The sequence below is a fragment of the Amblyomma americanum genome, chromosome 9 (genome assembly GCF_052857255.1).
Source record: "Amblyomma americanum isolate KBUSLIRL-KWMA chromosome 9, ASM5285725v1, whole genome shotgun sequence".
In the NCBI taxonomy this organism is placed as follows: Eukaryota; Metazoa; Arthropoda; class Arachnida; order Ixodida; family Ixodidae; genus Amblyomma; species Amblyomma americanum.
Window position 1 is genome coordinate 31411526 of NC_135505.1, and position 22124 is coordinate 31433649.

At 44.5% G+C, this 22124-nt stretch overlaps 1 protein-coding gene across 3 annotated transcripts in view; it reads right to left on the minus strand.

Moving 5' to 3' along the window:
- Positions 1-10385: 10385 nt before the first annotated feature.
- Positions 10386-22124, minus strand: part of LOC144104008 (dermonecrotic toxin SPH-like) — a 137568-nt gene continuing 125829 nt past the window's right edge. For all 3 annotated transcript variants that reach the window (XM_077636790.1, XM_077636789.1, XM_077636788.1), the window contains exons 5-7: positions 21057-21182; positions 17846-18086; positions 10386-10579 (exon numbers count right to left, since the gene is read on the minus strand). In XM_077636790.1, coding sequence (XP_077492916.1) covers positions 10453-10579; positions 17846-18086; positions 21057-21182 — 494 coding nt within the window. In that variant the 3' untranslated portion in view covers positions 10386-10452. The remainder of the gene's footprint in view (positions 10580-17845; positions 18087-21056; positions 21183-22124) is intronic.

Consider the following 22124-nt stretch of genomic DNA (forward strand, 5'->3'; position numbering starts at 1 on the left):
CCCTTTAAGCCTGTCGCTAACTACACCGATTTTGACTTCGAATTGCAGCGACTGCGATCACAATGGCGCAGGGCAGAGCGCAGACACCGACGCACAACGTCGCGCCTAGACCTAAGAGATGCTAGGCGCATACAGAAGAAGATTCAGCGCAGAATTCAGGCACTTCAAGCACAACGCTGGAGGACATTTTGCCAAACACTTGATCCACGAAAGCCTTTGTCGCGCGTTTGGAGTGTAATTCGGGGTCTTCGCATGTCCCTTCAACAGCGCTACCCGTTCAAATCCATAGCGCTCCACCAAAGGTGCAATGTGGTTGAGGTAGCCGAAGATTTCTGCGCAAGAATAACAGGCACTGAATAATGTTCCACCCTCACGGGATTCTCGGATGGATGTACTATTCTCCATGGAAGAACTTGATGCTGCTCTAGCTTGTTGTAGAAGGTCATCACCAGGGCCCGATGGTGTGACGTACTGCGCACTTTCCAACCTTGGCCAAGAAGTTCGACGGGCTCTTTTGGACGCTTATAACAAGTCATGGACTGCTGGCATAGTTCCTCATGATTGGAAGACCAGTCGTATGGTTCCACTTCTAAAACCGGGGAAATCACCGCTCGTCCTTTCATCATACCGTCCAATTGCACTCGCCAGCTGCGTCGGCATAGTCATGGAAAGAGTGCTGCTCACACGCGTGGAATGGTACTTGGAGCGATGTCAGATTTATCCAACCTTCATGTCTGTGTTCCGACGGGGCCGCTCTTCTATCGACAACGTGGTTGGCCTTTGAACGTCGGTGCAACACAGCAAAAGTTTGACCTTGGCATTGTTTTTGGATATCAAGGGCGCGTACGACAACGTAATGCATCAGACCATTTTGGATGCTATGGAAGCTGTTGAGATCAGAGGCCGCACGCACGTTCAGCTGCATACGCAGCTGTTTATCAGAGAGGTCGTTTTTTGTCCTGACTGCAGACCGACCAACGTCCTTACACCGAAATTCGCGCGGAGTCTCTCAGGGTGGAGTGCTGAGCCCAGTTCTCTTCAAACTTGCTCTCATCGGCCTGGTCGACGTATTGCCACAATCTGCTCAGATCTCGGTATATGCAGACGACATCTGTATTTGGGCATCAGGGGGGACCCGTCCTCAAGTTCGTGCAACACTTCAAAAGGCGGGATCGATATTGGCATCTTATCTTCGCTTGCAGGGCCTGAACATTTCGACCGAAAAGTGTTCACTTGTGGCGTTCACACGCAAAGTAATGTCACCTTACACCATTCGCATGAATGGCGAAGCCATTCCCTATGAGAGAAGTCACAGATTCCTTGGTGTTGTCATCGACAGGAACTTCTCGTGGAGTCCACATATCTACGACATGACAAAGAGACTAATTGCGATTGTCCACGTCCTCTCCTTCCTCGGGGGAAAGTCCTAAGGCGCATCAGTGCGCTCGATGCTACAACTGTACCGTTCCCTATTTCTGGGCTACATGGGGTACAGTCTTCTGATATTCAGTTCCATTAGAAAGACAAATATCAAGACTCTTCAAAGTGTGCAAGCGCAAGCTCTCCGTATCTGTCTTGGACTGCCTAAATGTGCATCAACAGCAGCAACTGTTCTTGCTGCGTGGAAACATCCTGTTACTACATACATGGCTGTTGACACCATGGGAACACATATTCGACACCTCACACGGGTTCCCTGTCATCATCTCGTAACACTCCCAATAATTAGGCCGCGTACTGCATTCGCCAGTCATTGAAGCCTATCGTGCATATCTTCCATTGGAGTTCACTCTGCGTCAAGACCATCAAGTCCGATGCGGCTGTGCGTTCTGCCTACGACGGACTTCCAGTGAGGATCCCAATATCAAGACCTGACGCTGCGTGTGGGCGTCGCCCTTCGCAGCTGGAGCTCACACTTTCAGCGTGGAACACGGCGCCTTCGTCTTCCACATAACTTAGCACGTCGTGAAGCAACATTGTTATACCATTTATGGATCTGTGTTGCTTTTACCAACCACTATGCTTTCCGGATGGGGATGGCCGACAGCCCTGCCTGTTAAGGCGGTGATTGTTAGGAGACCATCGCTCATATTCTCTGTCAGTGCCCTGCATTTGCGAGTGCAAGACATACACTGTGTTGTGCCCTGGACCGCCTCGATCCTCGCCCATTAACAGAGCAAAAGATCCTCGGTCCGCGGCCACAGCAGTCGACTGCCCTCAAGGCATACAAGGCACTGTTTGCCTACTTGAGTGCGACTGGATTGAGTGACAAATTGTGAGAGCGTTGTGCGTGTGTGTATGTTATGCCTTTTTTCTTTTTCGCTTCCTCCTTTTAGTCCCCTAATTCCTCTTCCCCAGTGCACGGTAGCGAGCCGAAAACCCTTTCTGGTTAACATCCCTGCCTTTCCCTCCTCCTCTTTATCTATCTATCTAAAAATAACTTTGGCTTCACTAAAACTAATAAACTTAACAGGAAGAAGGTCGCTTCTAAAACATCTGCATTTTCCTTTCAAAAGCTTTCTCCTTGTGGAAAACCCCAGACTTAAGTCGTTGTCAGTTCTCTGCGAGTGTCTTTCACAGACCAGCTCAGCCAGACGGGAGCGGGAGAGCGCCCCGCCGGCAGTCTGTTGAGCAGCCACAAAATAAAATCTCCGCGCGCTTAGCAAGCATGCTAGAGCTTGCCACAGTGGTCCGTCCGTAGTAGACGAAGTGATACGGTGCCCATGAAACAATGCCTCGATGTTCGAGAACAAAAACTCCGAGTCTGATGACAATAATTTAAATGAGCTTGAGGGTGGAGACTTCGGGCTCACGAGGTGGTGACGTCAGAGGCAATGTAGACGGTACATGAGCGGAGGAATCCATGGCCATGGCTTACACGATGGAAAGCCACCAGGTGAAGGCAGCCGGGGCCTCAAGCTGCGGTTGGCGTAGGCCTAGTGAAGCAGCTCATGCAAGCGCAGGTCAGGAGCAGAGAATCAAGACGTGAAGTGCGGAGTCACCAAATTTGTGGCGAAGAACCCCAGACGCAAGTCATTGTCGGGTGTGCACAAATATATTTCATAGCACCCGTTCAACCACACGGAAGCGGGATAACGCGCCCCGGCATTCTATGAGCAGCCACAAAATCAAATCTGATCGCGTTTGGCTAGTTTGCCGGGGCGTGTCATTCTCTTGTGCGGTCGCACGACTATGGCACGCTACATTCTATTTTACATAAATCAAACAAAGCTCCGCCGGAAGTCAGGATCTTAGCTTACTCATCAATGATAAGCCTGAAGATGGAACATTCTTCTATAGTTTGGAAACCATAAAAGCTTAATTTTAACACACCTGTAATGATCCAGTTCAAGGCGGTTCTTTTCAGTTTTTAAATATCGTTCACTGAGCTCTTCAACTCGCCTCATGAAGAAACATATGATCCAATACTGTAAATACGGTTAAAGATCTACATTTAAACTTGTATAAATTTTAATTGTTCATGCACCCCTGCCCTTTTTTGAAGCCGCCTAATACCGGTTTGACAAGGCATTGTGATGAACTAGAAAGGTTTACATTTTTTGAACGGTCGCTTTTAATGATTCATTTCTCCTATGTGCAATAGAAGTGTGGAACCGAGTGCCATGTCACATAACAAGTAGCACTGACTCGAATGCGTTAATTTAATCTTGATGGCTGGCGATGATGGGGCTGCATTTATTGATATTCCTGTGTCCTTGAAGTTAAGAAAATATTTCCTGCTAACACTTTTTCTTTTCCTATCATTGAGGCTAGTATTGGTGAATTCGGTTTGATTAGTCTGCAATTTAGAATTGATTATTTTTACCCCGACATTTCTGACGATTTTTTATGTTGTGTATACAACATAAAAAAGTATGTTGTAATTTGCTCTAGAAGACCAATTCCTCGTTCTCTTCATAAGTACCGGATCTTCGAAACTCGAACATGTGCTGAACTTCATAGAAGCTGTCTCAAAAGCAACAAGCACTAAGTATGCAGCTTCTAGTCGCAGACTCAAAAGAAACACTGAAACCTGATGGCAGCTGCTTCCGTGGAAGCTGTGGTCGCTAATTACGGCTAAACAAGAGCAAAGATGCAGCACTCCTTTTGCAGATGAATGGAAGGTAAAAGCGCCCCCTTTGAAAGGGGGTGGTGGCAGTTGCCAGCATGCTCAGCATTTTTTTCCCTTAATTTTTGTGCATACACCTTTCTAAAATTCTAACCTTATGTCACCTCTCTGCTTTACAGCCAGCAATCTTCCAATTGCTCTGCAAATTTCCACCGCAGATTTATTTTCATGACCATTGTTATCTGTAAACCATCCGGATAGACACAATAACATTTGAATATGAAGTGCTCAGTTGTTTCTAGAGATTTACCACCACGCAGCACATGTGTCATCTTCGTTAAATTTCTTTTTGTAGGTGCGCGTTTCAAGATACCCTGACCTAGCTTCAAGGAGTAGGGTACTGCCTCTTCAGTTATCAGAAAAGGCTTCCTTCCTAATCTGTAATTTTCAGTATCGATATAGTTCTACACTATACTTCTCTTCCATTAAATCTATCCAAGTTTTGCCTTCCGCGTTTTTAACTTGTCGTTTAATGCTCTTTCTCCGTCCTCGTTTCTGGCATACTTACTGGTTATCTTCCCAGTTCCTTTCCGCCATTGTGAGTCAACGGTCTTTCTGTATAGTTATTTATATACAATAGCTGCCCACGTGTTATCGTCGCTTTTCTCAGGCGTTCTTCGTATAGTATTGTACTGTGAGCTTCCCGTGCTTTGAACGATGCCCAGCCCATATTCCCCCTGTGCAGTAGCGATCAATTTGAAGGTGATCGCGCGAGCATCGGAAGGCTCGCCTTTCAAGCTGTAAAGCGACCGACTTCATAACTGCGAAGATAAAGATTGCGCTGCCTTCTTTCCCTCGTAGGCGCTTCCGGGCTACAACCAACCGCTGCGACTAACTCGCCATGTTTTTTCTGCGTTTGTTTTCCTTTCCTGGCAATCATGTGTGCCCGTCGTTGCTGCATGTCTCTGCTAACAATGACGCCTGTGTACAAAATATCATAAGGTGATCTGAATGAATTTGAAGATTATCTCGCGAATGGCGACGAAAGGCATCTTTTTGTGGCACATTTTTACTACACAAACTCCGTATTATGATATCTTTCCTTGCCCTTTGGCTGCTCACTGAAGAACTGCTATCATATTACCAACAATATTGTCTGGGCATTGCTTTATCTTTTTTGTATATCCTTTTTTTAATTGTTAATGGTATAACCCCGGGCTCTATTTTTCTGTTCTCACAGGTTTTGATAACACTGTCACTCTCTTCAACGGCCCACATGCGCCGGACTGGTTATTCATAGAAAAAAATGAAAAAATAACATCGGCGCATTGTCCAGACCTCAATATAATTTAAAACATTTAGGGAAATATGAAAGTTAATCTGGCTCGCGTGCATCCGGACACAGGGGTCCACAAACGTGCCAAGCAGTAGAAGCTAACTGGAATGTAATTCGTAGAGACACGACTATTGTAGAGTCGCTCTACACATCGGTGCCCAGAAGAGCTCCAAAGGCGAGGAGAACCTGCCAAGTATTGGAGGCAGGTCGATACGTTTCTGCAGCGGGCAGTATCGACAGACCTTAGATTGCATGTTGCAGAGAAGTGTAGCGTGCAGAGAATAATAATAATTGGTTTTTGGGGAGAGAAAATGGCGCAGTATCTGTCTCATATATCGTTGAACACCTAAACCGCGCCGTAAGGGAAGAGATAAAGGAGGACGTGAAGAGTATTCATTTTTGCAGTGTTAAAATATTTACCGATTTTATGCCTTAGCTCTTTTTGACTTTTTAAGAGCAACTTTTGTGACAGCAGGAGAAGATTAGAAACGAACGGCAGTGTTAAACTTCGTAACTGTTGACAGTGGTATATTATTGTAACTAAAATAAAAGGGACGTGCAGTAAATGTCACCCTCGTTTTCGAGGACACCTCAACCGGGCCATGGGCGAAAAAGTATAGAAGGGAGTGAAGAAAATGATACAAAAATTGCGTAGTGAAGGGCACCGATACAGCTACGAGGGCACTTGAGTACTTTCGTGCTGTTAATGACGATCAGTAATTGATTTTTAATCGGTTGACTTAAGCAATCTCATTTATGAGTAGTCAGTTGTCGTCACCCTTCCCCCCCCCCCCCTTCCCCGCACTATTCAGGTATACCCCGCTAAGAAAAGTGACAAAGACGAGACCACGCCTTCACTTTCTTGATTTTCTTCCATTCACTCTTTTGCTACCGAAAGTTCAGGTGTGCAGTTAAAGTGAACTATAGGGGCCCACCTATGCAGCAGGATAGAGAAAGCACCTTTTCCATCCTATGATCGACTACCTTTAACTGTTTTCGGAGCCGCTTTTTCCTGGACGCTGCCGCCGTAGCCGCAATTTTCTGCTGATCACCCATATATTCCTTTGCTTTAATAATTTCGAAAACCTGAGGAGCTTTAACATGCATCGACCGCGCACAGCTAATAGTTACGACAGTTTGCTGTGGAAAGGAGGAATTAAGAAAAATGAGAACTCCGACACCAACGTTACTGCGAAAAGAGCCCGCTCTTTGTAGAAGAGCCTGAGGGCAACGGAAGCTAGCATAATTTCATCACCGAAAGGTGAAAAAAATGCTGCGCAAGGCTGGTATTTCTAGCACGGGTTGACGCACGATTACCTTTCAACTGGTTGCGTCCACTCTCAGAGTATACAGAAGAATACGACACGTGCCGTCTCACCACTGCCCGTTGACACTTAAAAAAAACAATTTAAGTCTGCGACTTGCTACAAGGGGGGCGACAGCTGCTCAAGGAACAGCGAAAAGAGAGAGCGAAGCTACATTGATGTTTCCCTCGCCAGGGAAAGTGATGACGTAACGCTGCGCTGCTATTTGTTTCGGCCGCCGCTCAAGTGATCACCTTCATATTTATTGCCACTGTACTGCCTCGTTTGTGGTTTTCTCGTGGGCACCTAGTGGTAATCTTCCAACAGCTCTCTTATTTACTTTTAATCCCAACTGAACTTTCGCCCTTAAGCACAGAACCGCATTCTCGAAAGTAAGCCCGGCACCATTATTTCTTTCCAAATACCTCTCAGTATTTCCTATTTGTTGTACCCCCATAATTTCCTATATTTCATTATACCGGCATCTCTGCGGCCTTTCGCTATAAGAGACTGTTCGGGCTTTTTTGCTGATGTCGCGAGAGTGTGCGCTCTACTTGGCGGCCGTCGGCATTCATCGCTCGTGGTGCCACTAGGGAGGCCCCGGTCGGCTCACTAGCCAGTATATTCTAGGCATTATAGCATTATAACGTAAACTGTAACCCAGTGGTTGCCATTGTAACCGAGCTGGTTACATGATGAAATGAACTGATAACAGGCGGCTGAGTGACGTCCGAGCACCACAACTATGAACCTAACTATGCAAACCCGGTATTTATATCCCTTTCTGGAAGACCCCAAAATCCGGCCACATATTCTCAATATTCGTATATATTTCATGGGTTAAGCTTTTTCCGCAGAATGCTTCTGATGGGGCCATACGATTGGGCTTTTTGTGCAGCATCAACTTACTAGTTAAGTTAGAGCCTAGCTCGCGGAAGGGATTTTAACCGGCGAACTATCTGCCCGCAGTTATACATCTGTACGAATTTTCATACGAGTAGTGCGGCTCAGCCGTTTGTCGCAGAGTGTTCAGGGTGGTAGCATACAATTTCGCGTTTCATTCAACCTAAACGTACTAGTTCAGTTAGATTCTAGCTCGCGTCAGGGATTCGAAGCAGCGACCTCTGTTAGGTCTGTTAACTATCCATATGCGATCGGTGCCTCAGCGTCGGCTCAGTTTTTCATCTTCAATGCCAATTTGCCTAAATTAGGTCAGCGGTTTACTTTATTCATGTTGCCAACGCAATGCCAACAAGTATTTCTCTAGTGCTGTGTTTGTGCCTCACCGTTGTAAATGCAGCGCCTATAATTCTGCCCCTACTGCCACATATTTCAAAGCCCGCGTAATAGTTTTATAGTGGAATTAGGTGGTGAAGAAGACGATGTGCGATGCACAACGCGAGTCTGTGTTGCAGTTAAAACGACGCGCGATTGGCAGCTTGAGATAAAAAATATTGCGATATGAACACGGCTGTAAGCCCGCTTGCAATGCCGGCCACCATTAAACCCCATCAGACATGTGGTTTGAGGGGCGGTTAGATTCAATCTAACCTTCACATTGCCCCAGCAGTTCTACAGTTTTGCAGCAACTGTGAGGAACAGGCATTGCTTCATATTGGCCTTGTGTAGGCCTTTGATCGTGCCCGGCACAATTTCCTGTTCTCACTTTGAAGCAATACGCCTTTGCTACACTAATTGCTCCACTTGCTTGATAGCTACCTGTGTTTGGCGTGCCATTAAATGCGCACACACATAGCGAGAACTATTGGAAAAGTCGCGTTATCCCACATGGTGTGTCAATATTCAGCAAGGCTACCGCCTCTAATATATTTCTAACAAGAAATATATATTGCTTTGCAGGTTATTCACTGTGCCAAGACTTCTGTTCATCGTTTTCACAGAGCTTTTTCAGCATTTATTTGGGGCTCTTTCCTGAGACCCACGCGACGTGATTACCTTTTACTACCTGTCAGTGCAAGTGAGCTACGCTTAGCCTACCTTTAGGTACGGCAGGTTGTTGCCCGCTTTGTTTTTTCTTGACAATTCCCGCTCAATACTTCGAGTGTTTTGGTAACACATTTAGTTAATGCTCTGCCCACATTGATTGAGTCCCATAACTTTGCGGACCGTCAAATCTTTGCAGCTGTTTATGCATAAGGTGTACCTTGCTGTGGGTTTTCTGTCAGTATGTTTTTCAAGAAAGTTCTTATTTGATTTTATGTAGTGAAAACGCTGCTACAAAGATGATTTCTATGATCGTTTCTCTGCCATCTACTGCTGGATGTGCTCTGGATTGCAAGGACATGATATCCTTACACGCGTGCAGAAAAATGTTCCTTTAAAATTGCACGAAGACTTTCTTCTGCTGGTTACAAACGGAAACAGTGCCTGTGAAGACTTAGCTTCAGAAAAATGGTATTTCAGTGTCACCTGTAAACTGCCGCCTTCGTGATATTCCTGAAAGATTTGAACCATGCCTTATCAATTCCAAAGATGCAATTCTGTTCAGGGAGGTCTTGCAACAGACGTTGAAAAAAGTGGATTTATTTGAGTTCCCATATCTTTAATGCCTCACCGCAGCAGAATATGTTAAGTAACCTCTTGATATGTTTCTTTTTCTGATTGTACTGCACAGCTTATAGAAAACTGGAATGAAAGATTGGCACTGTGAATTGCTTGTTTCAATGAAATCTCATTTCCGCCAAACGATATTCAACTTGAACAAAGCGACTTTGAACAAGAGTGGAATTTCTTTTGGTAAAGTGCTCAGCCTTATTACCCGTCTAGTGGTCTGTTTCACTGTCTGTTTGAAATGTCTTACATGGTGTTTCCTGAATCCTATGTAAAAAGATCATGTTAATATAACAAATTTTCTTTGTATTAAATACATGGTTTAAAAAAAAGTGACGGTAGCCTAGTGCTTTGTGCAGTGGCCACTGAAGCTCATCTGTTCGCGCTGCCGCGATTTGAAATCCCAGTCGCGGTAATTTTTATTTTATCAATTTATTTATTTGTGGTCTATCGAAGGCCACCCTCAAGGTCAATTACCGCACAAATCGGTAAGCCGGTTCGACCTCAGGATTTATTGCTCCAGGACTAAAAACTAACAATTTACCACAATAAAGGTAGTCTCTGTCGTATGAAGAAAAACATTAATGCAAGCGACATTTTGTCAGCATTGATACGCTACAGTCCTCCTCTAGGGTTGTAAGAACCTTCATTTTGTGATTTTTTAGCGGCCACAAAATAGCAGCTGGTGGCAGGTCTACAACCAGCCGCCGTCGTACGAATGCACTCGTGTCGGCGTCACGTATTCTTTGTTACGAATTTTTGTCACTCAAATACGCTTGGTTTTCAGCAAACATTACGTGTTTGCTCCCACGTTATGGTAGCGCATTATTCTCGCCTGGTTTAGTATTGCTCTTTGTTAGTCCTTTTAAAAATTTTCATTTACTCCAAGATTAGATCGGTTTGGGCATTCACGCAGCAAGCTTAAAGGTCTCAGATTTCTTTCTTCTTGTAAAAAGTACTTGCTGACCGAATAGCATACTTTGCTGAACTGTGAATTACCCGCTCCTGATAGGAGCCTGCAAAGATACATGCTCTGGTTGCTTCGTACAAAAGTCGACTAAGCACGTGGAGTGCCTTTAAAGAAACTATCCAATGCATTCTTGTGCGAGACGCGTTTATTCGTTTTGTTCGTGACTCTTCATCCGCAGAACTGCTACAGAATGCAGCACAGTTCAAGGTATCCGCTGCCACGGGTTGTCTTCCTTTGTTGCAAGTCTGTAGCTGCTTGAAAACGGCTCTTTAGCGAGAGCCGCCAATACGTTGGCTGGTTTATTGGTAAGCATTCCGTCGACGTCCGCACTGAGAAAGAAAAATGAACAGCAGAGTTTATTTCTGTCTGGTTCTGACACGCGGCAAGGATGTATTTCGAATATCTTTTGCTCGCTCTATCACTTTTCGAGCAAGAATTATCTCAAAAGCATTCGCGCTATATAAAAGAACATTAACGTAAATTATTAAAATTATGTGGGAATGATACTGTTTCGTGCAAGCCCTTAGTTGCCGCAGTTTGGGATATCGAAGTACATATAATAATTATTGAATTACTAGAATTTACGATGATCTAGAAGTGGGAAAGCGTATTAAGCTTGTGGAAAGATGAAGTTCTTAAGCGAGAACGTTTTACGAACGTACCATGTTGCATTTAACTCTGCATGGAGCAGTAACTATTTCGCAAGTCGATCCCTGGATGTGTGGAGATCCCTTCGAGGAATCAAAGTTGCAAAAAAGACTGAGTCCTAAGGTTATGTGGTAGGTCACGAAACTCAGAGCATCGGAAAATTTTGCTGAACTCCTCACTACGGCCTGTTTTTGAAGGGATGTAATTTTTGTATGCTTATAAGCTTTAAGATTTATTTGTGGATGCGAACATCTGTTGGAGGCGCTGCATCTAAAAGAGCGAAGTCTTGGAACTTGGCCTCTTTCTCGGGTGTACAATGATATGTTGGAGATGCACGTTGTACCAGTGAGAATGAAAATATGATTTTAGGGCTATTCTATCTGCAGCTTCCGAAACTGAACAACCGTTAGACAAAAAAGCAGTGAAAAAGGGTCGAACATAGAGAAAACAATATCGAAATATTCTTTCTGCATGACATTTGCTAATTATTCTCTTGAGACGCTTGGATAAGTTTAGAAATGAAGCCAAGAAATAGAACTTAGTGCATTACCGCATACTTTCGTGGCCATATAATGTGATTGGGTGTCTGGTTATATGTATGTGTAAACACTACCTTTGTCAAAAATACACAACCCTGCCCGCAGGGCCGCGAAGCGGCTGCGGCGTCCAGTGGTGGTCTGGTCGTCTCGCAAGCACTCGTGATGCAAGTGTGAGGGAAGGCTGCCTTGTATACTCGGGAGGCCGAAGGACACGGCGTCGCGCTGGATGCGCCATAGTTAGTGCGGCATTCGCATTATTAAGGTCAACGCCTCTCGTGCCCCATTATTAGAAAAGCCAGCGCGTGTGTTAGTGTGTGCACACGAGGATTGCGCAGACGATCCCAACAATGGCAAGTCTGATAGCTCTACTGTTGAAGGCGTCGCGGCAATGCAGCATATCTTTATTATGAGACGGGGTCCACAGTTAAAGAGTGACGAGATGAGCACCTTTATTATAGCGCTGCCCGGTTCCGCAGCGGTCTCAGCTGTGGCATCGGTGCAAAACCAGCTGGGCTTAGCAGCGACCAGGGAAGCCAGGGAGCAGCTCAGTTCCTCGCACGAGACGCCCATGGGCGGCGGCGAATCCGAGAGCTCTGCTTGCTCACTGATTGACTCAGCGGTTTGCATTTCACAGTCCGTAGACTGAAAAATGGAGCAGTGTGCGACTGGCCTGCGACTATCGCTTTCCGACCAATGCGACCGTTTGCGTTTGTCGTTTTTAGATCGAAATGGCTGCACAACCACTGAAACTCGCTACTGTGAATGGGTCTGCACTATGGCGCAGCCAGTGCTACACTGCTTCCCTAATAGTTTCACATTTAGTTACGCAGCCTGTTTATTGTCCCGCTATTTTCAATGAATTATAAAATTTGCGACGGAACTCACATATTTTGTTGCTTCATTTACTCCTGATGAATTTTTTTCACGGATTTCGTGGCTCAGAGGTTATGGCGCTTGGCTGCTGACCCGAAAGATGCCTGCTCGACCCCGACTGTGGGGACTGAATTTTGATGGAGGCGAAATTCTAGAGCCCTGTGTACTATGCCATGTCAGCGCAGGCTAAGGAACCCCAGGTGGTCGAATTTCCGGAGGCCTTCACTGCATCGTCCCTCATAGCCCGAGTCGCTTTGGGACGTTAAACCCCCTAAGCTGATGAGGATGATTATTGATTTTTATGACGCAAGGGCATCTATGGCCAAAGAGCGCCATGACACAAGGTATTTTCGACTTCTCAAGGTGGGGCAAAGACCCATTTCCCAAGCATTTCACCCTGAATAAGCCGAGCACGAGAGAAGGGAAAAAATAAACCTTTTCGCTGTTTTAAACTAACACAATGTTGACAATATTGGGCAGCAGGCTTTTACCAAGGATATTAAGTAATTCTCAGAAAAGTACTACAGAGACTACTCATTGCGAAAAGGCGTCCGCTTCTAGTTACTGGACAAGAAGTACAATAGAAAAATGAAGTCTTGAACAGCAGCCGTTGTATGACCGACATTTCCCTGTTTATATGCTCAAATATATTGAATAAAATGCGAATATTTTTTTTCCCTGAAACATTTTATATTTAGTCATTGGCTTTTAAATCTGATTAATATGTAATGGTGAACTTTGGTTCAACACCTTGTGGTGCCGGTCAGTAACACTGATAATTGCACTGCGTCTTTCGCACTGACTTGTCTCACGCAGCTCTTATGGCGGCGTGCCTGGCCACCTGTGTTACAATTCTGCAAGCGACCTCCCGGCCTTCAGATGCTCATGCGAATCGTCAGTACTGTTGTGCCCGGACAACCAGCCCGGATTCCACATTTACAAGAAGCACAATTTCTCCTGCGAATGCCCTTGGACAAGCCCGGTGCTGCGCCGCAAGGAAACAGCGCCCTAACGCTCTCTTGACAAGCTAAGAGCAGCGGCGCCCTATGGAGAAGCATCGGCGAGCAACATGTTCAAATGTGCAGGGAATTGCTAGACAGCCAGGCGCCGGTTCCCCTTTCCCCCTGGGGGTCACCGCGCATGGCAAACTTGAAGCGGGTGGCCAGCGCGGTCACTGGTTGGACCTCTCGAACGGCTGTCAAGTGCTGGCTTTTTATTGGTCCGTTTGTGTGACGAGTGTTTCTCGGGCTATATAAGCCCCAACGCTGCCGCCTGGAGAGGACTCCGAACTCCTTTCTACCGAGCCCATTGTAGAGAGACTGACCGTGAGCCGTATGCCGCTCACGAGTGGAGTGCGATGTGTGACGCATTAGAGCCTCGCCGGACGTCGCCGTGAGAGAACAGTCGCGTTTTCTGTTAGTTCTCGGCCCCCGTGCCTATCTCGTCCTGTATAATGCTCTGTATATAAGGAATAAAATCCCTTTTGTTATTCTCACCGACGCCTGACTCGGAGGCTTCGCTGCCGACTAGAGAGCTGGTGACGCTCTGTCACAAAACGGGTGGCGAGCGTTATGGGACCACCTCAAAGTCACAACATTGGCGGCAGCGGTGGGATCACCAAAGTCACAACAGTACTGAGTCCATACAAGCTGAAGTGCTGGAAGTAACTCAACGGCAAAGTTTCATCGAAAAGTTGTACTTATGGCTCTTGAAGATTTATCATGTAATAAGGAACTGAAATGCACGCTGGTTTGACGTCGTAGATTGCCAGGTATGTTTGTAAATCGCATCATACACAACAAAATATGAGGCACCAGTGCCCGTGAAGCATTAGAAACCACATGATGTAAGGGAAAACGTACCCCAGGAGTTGGCTTAAAACAATTTAAGAGATTTATATTCACTGGATCAAAATAATACCAAATGAAAGTAAACATACGAATGGTCAACATTAATATCAATTATTCACTTTCGTACTGCACTGCAATGGTTTAGAGGCAACTAGAAAAGACAAAAGCACACAGACAGACAGAACGTGGACTATTAACAGATTTTTACATCATGCGAACCCATTTAGCCGAGCTGTCCAAACTATGCCCGCTAAAATATGGCGAAACGGAAAAACACGACAAACCAAGGTAACAATAATGGCCTCATGTGCCTAATCCCATCGCCTGCTGTCTGGGCATGAGCGGTGTGTCCAGTTCACTCTTTTTAGTACGCTACTCGATTCGTCAACGTGATTGCCTGGGAACGTATGCACGTGCGTTAATTTTCGAACTACAAGCCGAAGGCTATTTCACACAGCTATCTTTGCATGTTGTCCATGAAGGTATCGAAGGACGATGGTGGCCTTATGAATATTTGTTGCACTTACCCCGACAGCAATGTGCAGCAAGGTATTCTGTTGTGGCTGACTAGGCGCATGACTTGTGATGCTCTCGAAGGCTTAGATCAAGTCAAAACCCTCTTTAGCCGACTTATGCACAGACAGGAGTGGAAAGGGTCAAGCATTTTGCGCCGTATTTTTGTGGTGCGGTGCGGTTTTTATTTTTTTTGCCCGACAACACTTTGTATGACTGAAGAATTCCGGGAGCATCACAAATCATGCGGCTTGTTAGCCGCATCATGAACACTTCTGGCGCATTGCTCTAGGTGCAAGAATTGCTAACTGTTGTTCAATAATGCGACAGCCGTCTTTCATTTACAGGTTAAAGAGACACTGAGGAGAAATAAACTGTGGTATGTATGGAGAGGTAATCGTGCTCTCACCACAAGGCGACACCTCTAGCTGAATACGGAGCTCTTGAAGAATAGAACAGAATAAAGAAGAGTTCGTTCCGTGAACGCAGATGGGGCTCGATAAAAGGTAGAAATTATAGGGGTGTGCGAATATTGAAATTTGCAAATACGAATCGAATACACATATGAAGAAAAAATGGACTCGAATATCTTATCGAATATCTGGTCAGCACAAAAATTAAATTCAGAAAAGATAAACAAGCAAACATTGTTGCTCATATTTTTTTCAAAATAGTTTATGGCCTTTGCAACTGAAATAAACAAAACAAGACTGCCTGAGCACTGTACAAAAAAAAACATGACGTGCGCAGAAATGTATACTTCTTAATTGAACAGCATAACAGTATCCAACCTGTAATGTGGTCAGGGAAACAAATCCATAACATGACAAGACTGGAAACAAAAATAACATGATGGCTACTAAAACCTCATTAATTCGGAGTTCTAAGAACCGACAGAAATGCCCGGGTAATTCGAAAGTCGATTTATACAATGTCCCGCTGCCCCGGAAAAAAAACAACCGAAAATGCGGTAGTCTTATGAGGCGGGTCTATAGTGCAAACACCTATAATCCCGTGACAAGCACCGAGTTTCGGCGTGCTGGAAGACATCGCGAACGTAAGCGAGATGGGAACGCACATTGACGTCGGAAGGGCGAGACTGCTTCTAAAAAGGAAAAAAAAATGACCAGTGACGCGTCAGTCAGCGTCTGAAAGTGGCACGGTGCTGAGATTGGACTACTGGCGAATGCACGGGCTGACAGTTGCCATTGCCGCGGGCGAGTGGCTTAGCTCAGAAACCAAAACTACGCGGCCAGGTTAAATTTTTTACCTAGTGACAGGGGCCCTCGGAACGTTGTCACGCCTGCCGTTGCGCCCTCTTAGGAGGTGCATGAGTTACAGTGCACCATGCAATAGGCGGGATTCTTACAGGATCGCTTGCCCTGTTGCGACACCTCGACTCGCCCCTTCGGGAGCCTCAAGCGAAATTCTGCAAGTAGGCTGTTCCGCATAGCATAGTTGACCAAAACAAGATGGTTGTGGTCACGCCCTGAGAGTTAAGGTGACAGAACGAATGCCATGGGTGTGGGCTTTAATTAGATAACATATTACGGAAGGATAAAAAGTATACGCGCTTTCGCGTTGCAATTGCCAAAAGCGGGTCGTCCCTCACGTTCGCAGCATGTGTGCTATGTGGGAAAGCCCACTTGCGGAATTGCGTACAAGGTCAATTCTAGCGGCATCGGAATGCGATCGGTCCACGCTATAAACGATGGAGAAGAAAGAGAACAGGGCCTTTATATTGTTTTCCTGGAACTTTAAACTCTATGTTCAGATAATTTGCCCAGATATTGCGCTTTTGCCACAAATTTACGAAGTCTGTGCGATATAAGATCCCTGCCGAGTATTCGGGAATTTTCGAATATTCGGAAATTCACGAATATCATTTCTCGAATACGAATATTAACCGAATATGAAACATATTCGATTCGTATTCGAAATTTCGAATATTCGCACACCCTAGTAGAAATTCATCAACTTCATGAGTTTGGAGCCCCGTTATACAAAACAGACAGTCGATATTTTTCAGTTGGACGCACACTCATGTTTTGAAAAGCCAAAAAAAAAACAAATGCAGGCGCCAACATCCTTGGCCGATTTTGTAAACACAAGCGCTAAAGCCGATCTCTCTCAGTGATTTAAGACGACCGTCTACAGAAACACACACTATATGTTCTTAGTGTAAGAACGTACGAATCGGTCAGTGAGAAAGCTTTCAAATTTAACTTTCTCGCAATAAACTCGTAATTTTTTTTTTGCCGGCGGACAAATCTCAGCACTGCAATAATGGGCAAGACAACCAATTTTTACCGAAAAACATAGTGGCAACAAGTGTCCTCAAGGTCTCTTTGAGCTGAAAATAGAACTGTTTAAAGGTGTTTGCATGTTGCCCGTAAATGAAGGCAAGAGAATAAGTTACCCGTCACTGACGTCGATGAAGAGAGAGGTGGAGTTTTAAGGAAAGGACCAAGTTGAACTCTCCGTGCATTCCCCAAAGATGAGAAGCATATTCAATCATCATTACCCCAACAATTTTTTAAATTTTTTTTCTGTGTTGTTTCACTTGCTTTATGCGCATTCTTCTGACAGCTCATACAAAATCAATTCCCGTGCAATAAATGTCACCTGATAGCTTGCGTCCTTTCTGAATGCCTTGCTTTCCCTCCCTAGTTGCTTCGTAACCGGAATGGTGAGGTAACGAAGTGAATTCCAACAAAACTTCATTGAGCGAGTTATAGAAAAGCGCGACATGTCACTACATGAACGCCATCAGAGCGCTGCACTACAAACAGCTTCTATAGAGAAGCGGTTAGCCGCGTGGGCTAACCTTAGATAAGTGACATTTGACTTCATAACGATCAAACCACAATCCTCTTAGAACTCAAATAAAATTTTCTACGTCACTCGGCCGGGTTTTGTCTCCTGTAAGCTCGATGAGAAGGCTTTGTGTAATGTGCAGCTCGGAGAGCAATTAGTAATGTACTTTGCATATTTTCAATTATCTGTGGCGGCACTAATGAAGAAATGGCCGCAAAAAGCTTGCCGATGGGCCTTACCGTCGCATGCGGTGTGGCCTTGATATTGAGGAGTAAGCTGAAATCTGTGATGATCGAGAAATGAAACATACGCCACCGCCATGGCATATGCCACGAGGGTAGAAAATATCGTATACCTGAGGAATCGGCTGATGGTGTCAGAATCATCAACGGTCCACACATAAGCTTTGTCAACGTAGTTCTGGGTTGTTGTGTCCGCAGTACGCCGTTCAATCACAGAGTTCGTACGTTGTGTAGGGTAGATCTTGATCAAGCAGTTGGTTATACCGTCACCCTGCCATCGATGCCCGTCGATGCCCAATTCTTTGTACATATCCGCAATGCTGTCAAGACTGTTGTAGCCACTGACATCAAAACCTGGAAGTGAATCGGATTTTGGTTATGTGTGCTTAAACACCCACTGTAAGCAATGGCTGGAGGGCAAACTTACCTCAATAACCGCAAATAACTGCGATGGTATGTGCACCGCTTCTAAGGGTGACATTTGTCATCATCGGTGTCAGGCTGTTCAGGACGGTTACTTTGCTAGCAGCAATTTTTTTTCCAAAAACAACGAACAAGAGCTAAAAGCAAGACGTAGTTTCACGCTAAGCCGTTCCCCTGCGTGCTTTTTATAAAGAGCGTGTAAGGCCGTCAGTGGCTCCTTCGCTTGCGCGCTGATACGTGATCGCAGCGCTGTACTTGAAATGTGAAGTATTGAAATGCGCCAGGTGTATCGCGTACAATTCCAGAGCTTGTTCGGATAATAGCAGTTAACCTTGATTGAGAGAAAAGGGCAATATTTGGCCCTTAAGATCGTCGCCTTCTTTCCACCGGCATTGCTGTAGCTTGCTTCGGTTTCACAGCAAAAAATAACAGCCCCGGTAATTTACTCAGCAGTGGGAAGCTACTTACAAAAGTGTACATGTTCCAGGTTCGCAGAAAAAGAAAATAATTTCTGAGTTGTCTCACCAGCTGATTCAGCTGATATGCTTCTAATAGATATAGCACCCATGTCTCGTAATGCTTTTGTGCTTCATTGAGCTTGGTTTCTCCGACAGCGCAGAATAAATCATTTTCCGCTTATCCACATCCCGTAGGGGGGATTCCACGATAGATGAATGTGCCCAAATATTTGAAATTTCTTATTTTTCTTGAATAATTTATATGTATTGTGCACATATCATTCAGCAGGCCAATATTGAATTCTTTTCGTGAAAACATTGATATTTCTGGAGAAAAACAATTGAAAACGACGTAATGTCAGAGGTAGCGTTTTCACGCAGAACTTAATTTCGCGAATTTTCAATGACGTAAGAATCAAAATATGAAAGCCGTGATTGATATATTTTACGCGCTGAAATTAAAGTTTGAAGAAGTCGCTTCCTAGGAAACAATTTTGAACATGACAAAAGTCTCAAATCAGGCTATTTTCAAGAATTTGTTTTTCCTACAAACTTGCACAATAGATAAGCATTGAGGTGCTATAAAATTGTACCCGCTTTCATCATTGTATAGTATTGAGAAATGCAAGAAGTATTGCCCTACATCTGGTAATTTTGAACATAGTAGTGCTTTTAAAAAATCAAACGAAAAAAACTCATCTCCAGTTTTTCTTAAAACTTCTGAAACAATATTCTTCAAACAAGCTTTAAAGAATACGAAAGATTATCTTCATTATATTGTTTACAATAATGTCAGCCAAGCTCAAACTTGTACATTCTTCAGCATCGGCAGGAGCACCTAATTGAGGGGGGCGGAAGCAGCAAACTCACTCCACTCGCCTAAATTTTCCCCAAACCCCAAGACTGCGTCGTTTAGCATCAAGGTAGAGCATACCGAACTACGTTTTGTGGACAAACATTGATCTGTGATGCAAGCAAGATTCGGTGACCCCACTATCCCCGAGAGCAGGTAACGACTGGGAGTGTGGCCCATAGGAATTCACCCTCACTCGGGTATAGCGGCGCCACCGAACCCTGCTCATGTCGCAGGTCGGTGTTTGTCCACAAAAAGTAATTAGGCATGCTCTCTCTTGAAGGAAAAATTCTCAGTCTTGGGATGTGCGGGAAATTTAGAGCATTGGCGGGCGCGTTTTATGCTTCCATCCCCTCATTTGGGCGCTACTCCTTATGCTCAAAAAGCTGCAAGTTAATGCAATAATGCAACATATTTTTTCGCATCCTTTTTAGCCTCCTTCTAGGGAAGTGTTTCTGTAGTGTTAAAAAAAATTGGAGATGGGATTTTGTTTCTTTGATATATGAGAAAAACTTCTATTATTCAAAAATTCGAAATTTAGTGTAATACTTCTTGCACTTTTCTGCATTGTATAAGAATTAAAGTCGGTACGCTCTTTTAACTTTTCGATGCTTATCTTCTGCGCAAATGTGAAAGAGATGTGCATTATAATAATAGTACAAATAATTTTCTGCATTGTATAAGAATTAAAGTCGATACGCTCTTTTAACTTTTCGATGCTTATCTACTGCGCAAATGCGAAAGAGATGTGCTTTATAATCGCGGAGAAAAAATTCCTGAAAAGAGCCTCGTTTGAGGCGCGTGGTTTTTGAAATTTTTTCAGCAAGCGACAACTTCCTCAAAATGGCGGAAATAAGCCTGACATATTCCCTCTCACCTGTACATTTAGTGCCGAGAATATACCCATCATGGTTTTCATATATAGATTCTTACGTCAAGGCAAATCTGCGAAATTGAACTGTGCTTGAAAACGCTGCCTCTGCCACGACATCGCTTCTAATTTTTTCTCCTAAAATATTAACACTTGCACAGATCAAAATTCACGGTTTGACCTACTGAATAATGTTAGCATAATATATAATCAATCGAGAAATTAAAAATATGAAACATTTAGGCAGTTTGATCTCTCGTGGAATCACCCGCAAACTTTTCGTCCTAGATAGTACGTTATGCGGCTTTCCCAAAGAATTCTCTCCCTCCGGTACCTTTCAGTAAAAATGAATTTATTTGCACTACAAGAGTTTTGCAAGGAGAGATACGCATATATACTGCGAAATTACGCGGGGGAATATCAGCGCGTTCTATAAAAATCATGTTCATGATGCTGCTTTCCTGAGTGATTGCCCCGTAGGGCCAACACTCTTGCTTGTGTATTGCGCTTTCATGTTACAATGCAGTTTTCTGTTTGTGTTTGAAAAAATGATAATAGCAAGAACCCAACCACAGTGAATCAGCCAACCACGCCATAATGTTGAGGAAATCTGCCCTACCTGAAATATCTATAGACAGTAGGTGTCCTTTGCTTGTAAATGTACAGTTGCCCACAATGCCGCTGGGTTTCAAAATTGATCAGACAAAATTGTTACTTGCCAACATGATCCAAATAGTACGATGAGTTTCCAGCTTCGGATAGAGTCTTCAGTGCTCCCCGGAGGAGGTCCTTGTATTTCACGTCGATAACAGAAAGGATCACATTCAGCATGCGCTCGTAGGGAACTGCGGATGAAAGCGTAATGACCAAACCAGGTATAAGTGCACCAATTCTTTCTTTTTATTCGAGAAGCATGGTACGGAGAAAGAAGTCGCAAAGAGCGTCACTCCCTGCCAACAAAAACGGCAAATTGAGGACCTGTGTGTAATTATCGCGTGTCATACATTAACGACAGTTCTCGTCCAATTTACCTCAGCCCTAAATGTAATCAACTTCAAATACCTGTAGCCACCACTATGGCATGACGCGTCTTTTAATGTGTGGTGCTGTCCGCGATCTTTTCTAGTGCGCATGATACGAATCCAGAAATTCCTATATATCGTGTTTATCATTTCGCAAGTTTATTGTACCCTTCACTCATGCGTGTATTTCAGCATCGAGCTAGGACACAATAAATTTGGTAAACCGCTGCATATATCTCATCAGGTATAACCTCTTCTCGCAGGCATGCTACAGCCTATTTCTAGATAAAGCGGTAAAAATTTTGGAAAGCCTCTAGCGGTACAAAATTTCTGTATTCCTTAACATTACCGCACAACCAACAATTATGTTAGATACTCCTAGCAGTTCCTGCACGGATGCTCAGTAATGAGGCCCAGTAGAGAAATTACTGTTTGCATTCCCCTAAATTGCAAAGTGCCTGTTTTTAACGGATATATTTAAATCAAAGGGTATAATGATGTAATGACCTCTGTGAGAAAGAGAAAGAGCAGAAAAGCTTGGTGCGGGAAATAGCGGACTCGCACTTAGATCATTACTTGGAAGCGATCTTCCAAGTAATGATCTAAGTGCGAGTCGGAGTCTCGCCTTCTTCGGCACATTCAGATGAATGCAGTTATCACCCCGTCCCGCCTCTTCCTCTATCGCTATCGATCGGACCCTTCCTGTCCCAACTGCCCCTGCATCTATGCGGACCTGGCCCATTGCCTCTTCTATTGCCCGGCTGC